Source organism: Dermacentor variabilis, chromosome 9 (genome assembly GCF_050947875.1).
Source record: "Dermacentor variabilis isolate Ectoservices chromosome 9, ASM5094787v1, whole genome shotgun sequence".
Lineage (NCBI taxonomy): Eukaryota > Metazoa > Arthropoda > Arachnida > Ixodida > Ixodidae > Dermacentor > Dermacentor variabilis.
In genome coordinates, this window is record NC_134576.1 from 93,375,198 (window position 1) to 93,389,315 (window position 14,118).

Genomic DNA, 14,118 nt, shown 5'->3' on the forward strand with positions numbered 1-14,118 from the left:
CTTGCCGGCAGAGTGCTCTATGGTAGTGGGTACTCTAGCGAATTTCTTGCTGATCCTCACAAATATGCCTTACTCATCTTGCGTATCAAGCTGCATGCCAAGTTGCCCTTTAGGACAATCACCATGAATCCTTCAGCATCTGTTTAATTTGCCGAAACTTGGGCTTATCATAGGTGCACTATTGTGTTTTTAATGTGCAATTTTTTTGTTTGTTCCGGGCAGCTTTCGGTGCGGGGGAAACTACCACGCGCCAGCAGACTGTGATACAATCAAGAAGTGGATCACAAAGTGTGCCGACGATTCCGAGACTGCCAACTACATCTCTGCTCACACTAAGGACGTGAGTGGTGCAGATTCGGTGCCTTCCCTTCTCTCTTTCTCTTATTTTTTTATGTATTACCATAATGACCTCCATATAAATAATACGGATGTCACACGCCGCACTCCTGGATCTAATTTCTTGGTCGTGATTGGCTCCTTTGCGCAAGCTGTGCGTGGGAACCAATCACAGTTGAGGATTACAATTGGATCCTGCTTGATTGCGATCAAAAATGTTCGTGTGACACCAGTGTAAGAGTTTTTTTCTTCTTGATTTTAGCATGTCAAATTTGCTTCTTGTATTAATATATGGATCTGGAGTTTCTTGCACACTTGTATACCGGTGCACCCAGTTCAAGTTTCGGTACATCTTGCAAAGAAAGCACCTACTCTATTGGGATCTTGTGCATGCTTGGAATGCTGCAAGTGGCAAATGGATGCCAGTTGATGAGATTCATGCACTCCACATGTGGCATGTGGTGGTTCACTGTTTCCGGGCTGTACAATGGCAACACCTTGGAAGCAATATTTGGCTGCTTTTAAATGAAAAACGATTCTGACTGGCAACACCATTAGAAACAGTACCAAGGGACAAGAATTTTGAGTGAATGGAGGCATTTGAGGGTAGCTACAGCCAAAACAAGTCCTTGCATGCAGTGGTACAAGATGAAGTTTTCGAAGCTCCAAAGAAGGAGCGTTCTGGACGTCGATAAGGCTTGGTTGTATACATCAAGGAGCAGTTTTTTCTTCACCTGACCATGAATATTGAGCTCCTACAGCAAAATGTCATTGAACTTACCAAGGGGAAAGCCATCACATCAACAGGCCTTAAGGAAAGTAAGCACTGGGTTGCCTGATTCGTTAGCTGGGCTGGGTTTTCACTATTTTGGTGAACATCGGTATCGCAGAAGCTGCTTCAGTGGTACGAAGAACTGGCATCATTCCAGCATTGCATTCTTAGCCCTGCAGATGATGACAGACCTCCAAATGGCACAGACTGGCAATGCTGACCAAATGCCACTCTGCCTAAATGTGCCGTCCGCATTCATTTTGAAGAAGAAAGGTTCCCACTAGGCTTTTATTCGAACACATGACAGTGGGAAGATGCAGGTACTTGTTACGCTGTGCCGCGCAGCTGATGGACGCAAGCTTCCAGCATACATTGCCTCCTAGCAGGCGACGCTGCCCAAACACAAAAAGTTCCCCAGGAATGTCATTGTGAGCTGCTAGAATGAAAGATGGGTGGATAAGACCTTGATCGCTAGTATAAGAGGAGCACAAAAGTCAGCATAGATACATAGAGGAGTATATAGGCAGTGCATGTGGGTGTTATTTTGCACCCTTTTCTTTTAATAGCCATGTTTCACCTGATAGCCCAACAAGAACTCCTAAAGCCCTCATCATCGATTGAATAAAGTTGGTGTGGTGTCGGCAGCCTGGAGTGCTGCTTGCTTTTACAGCTATTTTTGTCCTATGCACATTTTGGTGCCTCCTCACCAACTCCACCAAAAAAAAAAATGCTTTTCGATTGTGGGATTGAGCCAGTGGTAATTCCTGGTGGCACAACTTCTCAGTTGCAGCCCCTCGACATCTGCATAGATAATCTTGGTGGACCGTGTCAGGTAATGCAGCGATGACTGAATATGTTCGGGCAAGCCCACAACCAGCCCACACGAGCCGACTACATTGTGCCAGTAGATTGCAGAAGCGCGGGCTGCCATTCCACAGGACTTTGTCGTGCATGCCTTTAAGAAGTGCAGCATGTTGAATGCGCTGGACACGGCGCACGCATAATGGCGCAGAAGGTGTGGGAGGACAAGACGTTGTACGAGGAGAGTGACGACGAGTGAAAACTTGGTGCATGGCTTCAATAAAGGTTCTGTAGGTGCTTAAAGTGCAAATTCAACGTGGATAAATTTTTGGCCCCATTTCTCAGTCTCAAAATTGTCCCTTGTTTTATGTTCGGGTTCATGTTGTATGCCTGTTTTCATGGTTTATTGAACAGTTTTTACTAAATTCTTGTAATGTCATGCCAAGAAGAGAAGAAATGGGAGTCTTCAGTGGCATGATTAGTTGGGGAAATCTATAGAGAATGTACATTTGGGGTTATACTCAATGCATCTTGCTTCAGGGTCACTATTTTTGCTTGTATTTTGAATTGAGGCTGTTCCTATGTAAAATCTCTATGCCTGCCAAAGAAAGCGTTTTCTTTTTCTAACATTTTAGATCCCTTAGTAAACAGAGAACAGAACTCCAAACATATTTTTAATATCAGAACAACATGAACAAAAATTTGGCAGTATAGAAGAGCTAGGATATTTATCTATGCTCTTTTTATGAAGGTTATGGGAGATATAAGGTTGATTATATGTATTCAGTGAGCTGCTTGTTGGGATAATCACAGTGCTTACAGCTATCATTGAGCATTGCATTTTTCTTTCTTTCTCTTGCAGTGTCCAAGGTGCCACATATGTATAGAAAAAAATGGGGGTTGTAACCATATGGTAAGCAGTCGTTGCTTTGTGTAGCAACATGTTGGCTTCTAATACTGATTTCACTTGGGCATTTTGAAGGCTTCCAAACTGGTAGTTTGTCGAATCGACGACAGAGTAGGCATGGCTACACAAGCTGTTTCAATGGCTATCAAGTCAATAGTTTATCATAACATAGCTTATCAAATTGACCAAGTTGTGTGGGACTACCATAATCGCACTCTCCAAGGCCTTACAGTGCCAGGTGGGGGCACTTTTGCCAACAGTGTGCCAATAAGACTAGTGACTCGGAAGCAACGCTTTCGAAGAAAAAATACTAGTGGCTAGAAACAATCTTACAAAGGTATTTTTCTTGCAGCAACTATTGCTAGTTCCGTGCCATAAAAAAGAATACTTCAGCAAACAGGCTCAGTGTTGCCAGTACGCTCAAATGAAACTGGCAATTTATACAAAATGTGCGACCATGAAATTAATGTAACTGAATATGTACTACATTATGTGAGTGCAACAATTTAAAATTGTGGGTTGAAATAGGGTTAAATAGGGCTGTCGTTGTAGTGTTTTTAAATACGTTAGTGATGAAAGTGGGCTTTCAGAGTAATACTTGGGGCTTTTCACTTTTGGGGGGTGCGGAATTGTCGTTTGACACCGTGGCAGCACAAGTCCTTGCTGTCAAATTGCCAAAGCATTTCTATAGTCATCCAGGTTTCCACACAGCAGTGATGTGGCTCATTCGAATTGGTAGAGTTTTGAGAATGTTGAAGGCCGATAGCTATTGAAAAGTGCCCATGTGAGAAGGGTACAACACTTTCCAATGTACTTGCCAATGTTCCTCCGAACTAGGCTGGCAGTTGCCTAGTTCGAAGGAACATTGAGCCAAGAAATATTGTTTCTTCATTGAGTCTTCAATTTAGTATGTATTTTCATTCTCAACTAAGAAACAGAGTTCTGAAGCAAAGTTAAGAAACGAAGTATTGTTTCCAGTTACAAATATTCACTTCCTTACTTTATTTTTGTTAATTACATTTTGTGAGGTCGAATCACGGAAAGAAATTGTTTGCTTGGAAAGCCAAAACGACCTATTTCGTTATTATGAAATCATTGGAGGCAATATTTCAGAACCTCAAATGTCCTTTTTTCGAGAATTGCACATGCAATAAGTGCCAATTCAGAGATCACTTTGCACTTCTTTGTACTAAAAAGAGCCATGATTTAGCAATTTCCAGCTGCTACTTAGCTTATAGTCCGATTTATAGGAACACCAATAGAATAATGGAAAAGCACATGTGAGTATAGTACAAAATGGCAGTTCATGTGCAAACTGAATGGTCAAATGGCCAACGGTAAACTGACGCAGGTAGAGTGCAGCAGTATATGTTTAGTAGAGCACTAAAACAGACAAGAATCAGTTTTTGCATGCCCCTAGACCAGCAGTCGTAGGTGTATAGTAATCATACTCGCGCCATGTGTGCGGAAGCCAATAGCTCAGAGTGCAGAGTTGAGTGAAAAAATCAGGTGTTCAGAAGAGAACATAACAGCAGAAACTTAGTTCCTCCCAAGAGGTGGCAGCACCTTCTGAAGTTCGTCTGCTCTAAAGACAAGCTGTCGCCGGCCATGAGTACGGCAGCAACCGTCTGATAGGGGTCAGAATAAGGATGTGCTTCAACAAAATCTCCCTGTGATTTCCTGATTGCTTAGTTGTAAGCAGGCAGATCGCACATGTAACACAATGTGTTTGTGTACCCCACGTCTCTAATTCCATGCAGTGAATCGAAGCCTAGGGCTTGTGTTGGCCAATCAGCAACGATAGCTGGCCTTGTGTTCCAGAAAGGAGGACTTGCCTGTTATGTGCTAATAAAAAATAATCCTTTCATGAAACTTCCACTCAGTCGGTGTCATGCAGAAGGCGATTGGCAGTTGATAATGGAGGAGCATGTCTAAAGGCTCCGCATGCACCTGTGCAGGTTTGGTGAAATGAGTATAGTAGTGTGAATGTGAGAGGCTGCATGCGTTGTGAGTTCAGGTTCTTAAACATTCTAAAGAATAATGGAGTCCTGACATCACTTGCATTCTCTCACTTGGTTGGCAAGTTTTTATAGTTTTGATTAATGTTTTGTTCACTTCAGCTGTGGAAAATTAACTGGCGAGCCCATGGTAACGCAGTTTCTTTGCTTTTTCTTCTTTTGCAGCAATGTTACAGTTGTAAATATGATTTTTGTTGGATGTGTCTCGGAGGTACGTGTGATTCCCCACTTATGTCTGCGACTTAATCTTATGGCTGGGCTTTAATTATGGCTGGGCATAAACATGTTAGCAGCTGAGTGGGGCAGGTGGTGATGTAGCATGCATGGGGATGTTGGAAATTGGGAGTTTCGGTTTTGTACGTCTCGAGAGAGCCTGGACTGACTGTGGTAACCAGTGCTACATTTGTCGCAGTAGTTTAGTGTTCTAAAAGAGCATGAGTAGTGGTGGTGTTATATTATGCATGCAGTTTTTATTCTGCTGCAAGTGCAGAATAATCCGAATGTAGAGCCGAAAGTAAGAATTTTGTAGGTGTTAGTAAAGATGTTTGTTTTAGTTGAAATGGTTTATATGATCCTTTCTGAAGGGACACTAAATAAAAATGTAAAGTCAAGCTAAGTTAGTTCGCAGTAGCAGGTAGTTAGTAGTTACAGGATTGCAATAAACCAACCTAGGCAGTACTTGCCATAAGCATACCCATGCTAAAGAGGACACAACGAACATTTTTGAAATTCCTTTACCAGCTTAATTTTCTCTGCACAGGCACCTCATAAAGCCATAAACTTTGAAGCCATCTGTTTGGGGCTAGTCTGTTATTTAAAAAAAAAAAAAGCATTAACGGCAATTAAAGCTGAACGAGCACTCATCCTTGTAACTTTCATGAACATTCAGTCGTGCTTGCAAAGGGCTCACATAGACGAAAATAGTGTGACGTTCGTGACAGTGCACATTACTGCCACTGTGGTTTGGATGCATGTTTGAAGGAAAAGATTGGCCTTTACATTTCACCACTGATAATCAATACAGTCAATGTCTGATTTTTCGGACACCCCTGGGGTCACAAAAATGTCAGGAAAATTGGGCAGCCCGAAAAAGTGAATGCATGTCTTTTACTACCCCGAAGGGCTTAAATCGCCATAGGGAATAGTTCTAAAGGCCTGCTACTATGCTTACTAGGCGTATCAATGCTCATAGCGTGACAGGAGACAGCAGGTGCTAGCATGTGTAATTAAGGACCATATACATACTGTGTCCCGTGGCGGCAGCCCCCTTTCCATTCGGTATGCTTCACCGCAATACATTGTGTATGCTTTACTGCATAATACTGCTGTGTTGCAGCGAAGCTGACTTTTGGGAACCAGCATTACACAACACTTGATCCTTGCCATGATTTCTACGCTTTTAAGCCATCGGTGAGGACGACAAAGGCGGAGACGGCACTATTGCTGACAGCAGTGAATTCTCTCAATGAAAAAATTTGGGAGGACGCTTAAGCTTCATCTTTAAGAGTGGGACACGATAGCATTCAAAGATCCCTAATTGCTTCTCATGCACCCTGGCAACTGCAGCTTACTATGTAACTGTACTGTTTTCCCGGTAATGCTGGCGGTGAATTCTATGCACGAAGGCGAGCTTTCTGGTTCTTTCTTTTTTATGGTGCTGCAAGGAACTGAGCAGGCCACGCCACACTTTAAGACAGACCTCAAGCAGCAGGTGGAAAAGGGGTTTGTGTTTGAGTTTCCACATAAGCGAACTATGTTTTCTCACATACTCCTATTACAGTCTGACACTATCATGTTTGTAGGTTGTGTGTAAGTCGTAGTTTGGAAATTTTCTGATGCATTTTACTTAGAGAAATTCAACGAGTTCAGTAGCGCCTATGCGCCACACAGAGGGCCTGCGTGGATCAGGATGTATGGCTCGGGGTGATTTTCTTGGCCGCTGACGCCACATTTTTGAGAGACAAGGGGCCCTTAACGATATCGCGCTAAAACACGACACCGAAGAGAAGGAAGCTTGGCAGCAAACATCAAAGCAGCTAGGCCAAGCGTTGCCGCTGTGGTGGCTATGGCTGCCAGAAAATCGGCATGTGGGAGCGCTGGTTCGAAGCTGTGAGATAATAGAAACAGCAGCATTAGTGGCTTCGATTAAGGCCATTTCGGACCTGCCTTTATGACAAACAATCCGGGATATCGAACAGCGAATGGTTTCAGTGTCCGAAATTTCAGACATTCTTATATTGGCCCCATTGGGTACACGGTGGTGCTGCAAAGCCATCCTAATCGTCTGGCACGTCCGAAAAATCGTTCGACTGTATTTTATCATTAAAACAACGAAACTTTTTTTAAAACATATTTACTAACCTTAACTTGCCTAACGTTTCTGCTTAGTATCTTTTTTAGGACAGGGAGGCTGTACTTTAAATTCTAATTTCTGATGTAGTAGTTGTCTTAGCTTTTGACATGGTAATGGGTAATGTACAGCCTCCACCATACTTAACCCAAGCACAACTTTATTGCTTCTCCTGTGGATGATGCTGAAGGTCTGGCTGAGGTGCTTTGAATGTGTTAGTTTAACCCGTCTTTATTCTAGTAAAGCTTTTGACACTGTGACGCATGAGGCAATCATCGAGGCAGCTGAGAGGCACGGAATCACGGGCCGCCCCCTCAACTTTGTGCGTTCCTTCCTTCAAGATCGCACTTTTTCCATACGGGTCGACGGAGACGTCGGGAAGGTTTACCCAAACATAGTGGGAGTCCCACAAGGCTCCATACTATCACCCCTACTCTTTAATTTGACTATCATAGGCCTGGCTGAGCGACTGGAGGCTATTTCCGAACTGGGCTTCACAATTTACGCAGATGACATCACGTTATGGACTGCATCACGACCAATTGATGAGCAGCAGGAGACCCTGCAGGCGGCACTTGACGTTATTGACGACTACCTGCCACAAACTGGCATGCGGCCATCTCCAGAGAAGACAACCTATGTGGTGATCCGAGGTTCAACGCAGGACGAAGCAGCCCTCACGCTCACTCTCGCAGGCAAAACGCTGCAGCGAGCAGAAAAATCAGTGCGCGTTCTCGGGATACCTATTGACCGCACAGGCACAGCGGATGCGTGGCTCGCAGACCTTCGTCGGACATGGCACAACACTCTGCACCTCATAAAACGAATCTGTTTCCGCATGAGCGGTGCTGGTACCGACGTATGCCGAAAGTTTGTTAGTGCTTTGCTGACATCCCGAGCGATATACGGAGCGCGCTGTTATGACCTGCTTGCTCGGCACTGGACACAGCTAGAGGTACTCCACAGATCAGCTCTCCGTGTTATCACAGGGCTCCCGAAACACACACGTGTCGAGGAGCTACATCGCTATGCGAAGTTGCCTACCCTCCGTGCAACCATCGAAGCATCGAAGGCAGGACACGAGGAACGCCTGAAGCACACCAGACAAGGCAGGACTCTACTGGCCTACATGGGAAAGGATATATCAACTTTGCCACAACTGCCATCCGACATCTCACCGTGGGATGACATTGCTGTCGTCGACACTACACCAACGCCCCGAAACATGGGTGCCCAACATGCGCACCGCCGGGCAGCATTCGCTGCGCGTCATGTGCAGACATTGGCAGACGCACCGCCAAGCCATGAACAAGTGTACACTGACGCAGCTTTCGACCCACGCACCAACGAGGGAGCAGTCGCCTACCACGTAGTGGGTTCTTATGAGACACATTCTACCTTTACAACTGCTGATGCTGACGACCCAACGGAACTTGAACTCCGCGCAATAGCCTGGGCATTAGATAGAGTTTCAAGCACCACGCAAGCAAAACACATCGATATATACACGGACTCTCAGTATGCGCTGCATGCCTGCAAGTCGCGCCACACATCATCATCGGAAGTACTCCTCGTCAAGCAGGCCTTCAGGCGCGCGGAAGCCCACGGGGTCACTGCAACACTTCATTGGATCCCTGGTCACCAGGGCATCGAGGGAAATGAGAGAGCCCACGAGGCGGCGCGCGCCCTTCTTTCCAACCGCGTCGTCTCCCGGGATCCTTCAGAAGCCCTCACAACCAGCACAGGCAACACGACAAATGGAGCCCCGTATGACCCCGACAGAGCTCTGAGAGCAGCAGCCAACCGACGCAAGAGGGAACTCCGTGCGAGTGTGCCCTCAGACCCAGACCCACTTCCAGCGGGTCTTCCCAGGTCGGGGCAGGTGCTGTTGCATAGGCTCCGTTCCGGCTTCGTCCTCACACCGGATGTGCTGGAACGGTGGCGACAGTACCGGCCACGCCGGGAAAGACGCCCTCCATCTCCGTCTCCCAACTCCCTTCCATCGCAGGAACCCGGCCATCCCACAGCCTCCGCGGACCAAGAAGCGCTCCATACGCCACACAGGTGCCCTGACTGCGACATGGCTACGCGGCCATCCGCAGCCCATCTGTTTTGGGAGTGCCAGCGACACGCTCAACAGCGGGACCACCACCTGAGGGCGGTGCGAGTGTCGTCCTACGAGGAGTGGATTAGACCGGCAACTGGATCGATGGATTCTGACAGGGCCATTCTGGACTCGCTCTTGGCTTTCGCCAAGGACGCGCAGCTCCTAGGACGGCTCTGAATACGCCTCCCCTCTCCTCTTCCTATTCCCCATTATAGGCCTTCGCGCCATCCTTTAATAAATACATTTTGTCATCATCATCATTCTAGAATATACAATATTTTCTCCTCGCATCTTGCATTTGTTAGAATTAAACAGCTACAGATGTGTTTTCGTTGTCCATGTTAAGGCTGACGGCTGCTGTAATGTGGCAAGCACCAATCAACGGTGATGTGACATTTCCACTGCCTCTTCTCTTGGTGTACAGTCAACTGAAAAGTTTTCGGGATGCAGGATCTGCAAAGAAGCTGAATTCTCGCAAAGCGCGGTCACACAGCCTCGAATTAAATGTTCCAGCATGTAGTAGCCTTCGCCACCTACGCAGTGATTCATTAAATACGAGGTGTCATGCCTTAACAATGCAGGAATTCACATTTGGAGGGGAAACCGCATCCCGTAAACTTTTGCTGTTGACTGTACATAACACAAAAGTAACGTCGTTAGAGCGCGTACTCGTCGGCAATCTTTTTGTCACCAAAGTAACCACTGGCTTAGTCCAAGAGTGCGCCACAAATTTTTTTGCATTAAATGCTCTGTAATTTTACCCTCACTGATTCATAAAATTGAATAGTAACTCGGACTAGCTGTCTGCCTGACAAACGTATGCATTTTTCTATGGTATTGAATTCTTGTTTATCCTCAGAGAAGCAGCGTGCAGGCTCTCACGCTAGTTAGCAAGTGCTTTGTTATTTGCTTAAGTCGAGGAGAGTCGCGCTTTGGATTTCTTGCGAATTAAGAATAGGATAATGGATTTATTTAGTGTACAATATGTTGCTGCAGTAAGAGTTTGTCATTTTTTTTCTTTGTCTGCATAATAATTTTATGTCCAGGTTTTTCCGGATGTTTTCTTTTCTATGTTGATGTCCCTTGAAATCTCAATTAGCAAGTTTTTCCTTGTCCTCAAAAACAGACGGCCGTTTGTGTGCATGGGCTACCCTATTAACTATGAACACCCTCTTTTCATTGCAGACTGGAGAACACATGGTAGTGAGTATTACGAATGCAGTCGGTATAAGGAAAACCCCAACATAGCCAACGAATCCGCCCATGCGCAAGCAAGGGAAGCGCTGAAGAAGTACCTCTTCTACTTTGAAAGGGTTTGTACACTCATTTATGCATGGCTACCATATTTGCACAAATATAACGCGAGATTCTTTTATTTATTTGTATGTACATCTAAACTTACCGTGTTGAAAAACACTGTGTTAAATTCGAAGCCACAACCTGACAATAACGACATTTTTTTTTCTCGGGTATGCCTTTTGGCACCACTAGGTTTACATTGCAGAGACAGACAAGTTTCGTTCTAACTTGAGCTGGTACAATTGCCAACCAATATGTTGCACTTGGTGGAAACTGCCCAAATAATTGGGAGTCCAAAATAATGGATTTGCCAAAACTAAGCGTTTATTTGATAAATGTCCAAAAAATAAATTCTCAACTTGTTTCTGCATGGACGTGGGCACGCATGCGACCTGTTCAATCTATTTCAACCGCTGTCGTAATGTTGCTACAGCTAGATGAAAGTCGGTGCGTGCACCTAATGTTCACCCATTGTCAACTTTATTTAATAGAGCATGACTGCGCTCTTATGTGTAAGCTGTGCAAGCAGCCTGGAGCAAAAGTGCAGTATTTCCCTTCCTTCACCAGTGGGAGAACCATGCCAAGAGCCTTCGTCTGGAGGAGATGACGCTCAGTGCCATCAAGAACCGCATCAATGGCAAGGTGATGGCAAATGAGGGAACCTGGATCGATTGGCAGTACCTGCTTGATGCGGTCTCTCTCTTGGCCAAGGTGAGGAGCCTGTCTTGCTCTCTATGACCTCGCTCTAACGTGTCTAGCAAGGTTCACTTTTCGTGGGCATGTCTCACAAAGTGCATGTGATTTTGCTTTGAAGCATCTTTATTGGGCAGCTATGGGAGCCTTTAGAGGTTAGTGCAAGTCAGATTTGCACTCCACGTATTGCTCTATGACCTGACTGTCTATACTAAACTGTGATGTGGGATTTAGTTTCCATGTAAATAAGTTAAAATGTTATGTGCCATGCCTTTGTCTATTGCATCATAATCTTCTCCGGTAGGTCAAAGTGTGGCTCCTGTTGAACGGGGTCACATGCACTTTCGTGTTGAGAATGAGTACACTGCCGGTGCGCGGTTGTGGGCTTAATTGTAAGATGGGCGAGTCTCTCGAGAGAGAGACGGTCCACGCCTGGCTTCGAGCCGTATGCGCTTTCATGCTTCGCAGATCTCGGGTAGGTGAGGGGCCAACACAACACATTACCATTCAGTCCTTCTTTAATTGCACGAATTCTCCTCCGAAAAGCGACCCTTCATCTGCACTGCCATGCCACAGATAGATCCCGAGCCGAGACTAAAGCTAGGATCAGTCCACCAGATAGTGCCCTGTTTTTGTATGCTACAACAGTCACGAGGGTGAAATAAATGATTTTCCCATGATCGCAATAGTCGCTAATGCGAAAGGCAAAGCACTTGAGAGAGATGTGTGCATGTACAGGTATCGGCAACTCTTTCTTCCGCACACTCTCCTTCAAGACGCACTTCACTCCCAGTCTTTGATGGTCGGAGAAATTAATGGATGTACGTTCGGAGACAGTGCTTAGCTTCTGCTTTGGCAGTGTGCACCTCTGGATTCTGGCATCAGCGACGCCGAGCCTCAGCTTGGGCAGCTCATTTAGCAGCAGCGGCAGACAAAGCACCTCCACCATTTGTGTCACTCATTTAGCAGAGTAGCAGAGTACAGACGCGAGCACCATTTAGTGCTCGCGTCTGTACTTGCTGGAAACCATTATATGTGTCACTCATTGTTCAGAAAGAAAGCGTGAACAGCGGAACATGTGGCTCGCGGGGAGTGCCTCTTTAGCGGCAGCGGTGCAGGCGAAGCAGCGTATGCGCAATGGGTTCGAAGCCCACGCCAGCACTTTGTTCCTGTACATGGTATCGGTGGACGCACTTGCCACATGCCGTAGTAATGGCGTCATCAGCGACCGGGTGATGGCGCCTGACACTATGCTGCCATCTCGTAGTGGGTCGCTGCCGTGGAGTATTTCTTACGTCGCACTCCCCTTTCCTCCTGCTTTCGCTGTACCCTTCTCCTCCGCTTTTCTCCTCGCACTCTCTTCGCTATCGCCGTCTTTCGTACTCTACTGCGCTCATTACCCAACATGGCCGGCGCCGAGGCGGACACTCAATGCAGGACTCGTACTCATACTATGAAGTCGAGCACCGGAATGGTGAAAATAAATAGAACAGTCATACCAAACAGAGGCTTGGGCACTGCATCGATCGCTTTTAGAGCACAGCTCTTAGGCATCCCGACCCGAGACTAAAGCTAGGATCGGTCCACCAGATAGTGCCCTGTTTTTGTGTGCTACAACAGTCACGAGGGTGAAATTAATTATTCGCCCATGATTGCAATAGTCGCTAATGCAAAAAGCAAAGCACTTGAGAGAGTTCCTGCATTGAGCGTTCCTGCATTGAGTTGGCGTGCATTGGTGTAACTGAGGGAACGAGCACACTGAAGGATGAAAGAGCGAACGAGGAGCGCAGTGGAGATGAAAAACAGCGAGAGCGAAGTAAACACGAGGAGGAAAATGAAGGAGGATAGTATAGCGACAGCGTGGGGAGGAAAGCAGGGTGCTGCGTAAGACGTGCCCCATACTACTCTACCAAGGGAGGCCATATGCGTCTAAGCATCCTCTAAAGGCGTTGATTAGTCACCAGCATTTGGGACTGACCATTAGAGCAGGGCATGGATTCCCAGCACGAGCAATGTGCCCCAAGCAAAAGCTCTGGAGAGATTGACCCACTAGGAAGCGTTGGAGAGGATGGCCCACTATAGCGTCCCTCTGCTTCGCTACAATCCTATAGTGTAGTTGGTGAACATGGTTAAAGGAAACGCACTTTCTACCAATAAGGTTTTTTGTTGTGCTGTAAAATTGTTCCCTGTAGGGTGTAGGATAATTTCAGAAACCCTCTGGGAGTTGGTGTTTGTGCCCATCCATCTTCATTATCCATATGTGCGGGTGGTGTTCCTCCGTGGACTTTACTTTCAATGAGCATTTGTACGAACTTCCACGAATGACAAAAGCAGGCCGAGAACTGCGGATTGTGATTGGAAGATGGTGGAGTGGGACATTGCTATTGTGAGATTAATTTTTCGACACGTTTTCAACAGCTTGTGTACCACGGTCAATGCAGTCTCTAGGGGCGCATAGCATGTTAAGCAGTTTTTGGACAAATGTGTGCAACACCCCTCATTGAATATATTCTAATGCATCTCTCGCAGTGCCGTTACACCTTACAGTATACATACCCTTATGCCTACTACATGGAACCTGGGCCTAGGAAGGAACTGGTAAGCCCACATCAAATCTTTTTTTTTCCCCTTTAAAGGGCCCTTCACCAGGTCTGGCCATTTCATACTAAAAAGCGCAGTGCACACAATGTGAGCTGACGATCGTGCCTGCAAACTGTTACACTGCTATGCGCTGCGAAAGGAGCTGACATCTAAAGCCGAGCAGCCTTCTCCCTGTGGGCTCTTCACTCCTGGCAGGATAGTCAGCGTCAATCGTCCCAGTGCTTCATTCACAGT

At 46.1% G+C, this 14,118-nt stretch overlaps 1 protein-coding gene across 2 annotated transcripts in view; it reads left to right on the forward strand.

Annotated features, from left to right (window-relative positions):
- The window catches only part of ari-2 (E3 ubiquitin-protein ligase ari-2), a 38,385-nt gene that overhangs the window by 14,900 nt on the left and 9,367 nt on the right, over positions 1 to 14,118 (forward strand). For both annotated transcript variants that reach the window (XM_075668790.1, XM_075668791.1), the window contains 6 exons: positions 223 to 340; positions 2,772 to 2,822; positions 5,000 to 5,045; positions 10,477 to 10,604; positions 11,158 to 11,301; positions 13,813 to 13,881. In XM_075668790.1, coding sequence (XP_075524905.1) covers positions 223 to 340; positions 2,772 to 2,822; positions 5,000 to 5,045; positions 10,477 to 10,604; positions 11,158 to 11,301; positions 13,813 to 13,881 — 556 coding nt within the window. The remainder of the gene's footprint in view (positions 1 to 222; positions 341 to 2,771; positions 2,823 to 4,999; positions 5,046 to 10,476; positions 10,605 to 11,157; positions 11,302 to 13,812; positions 13,882 to 14,118) is intronic.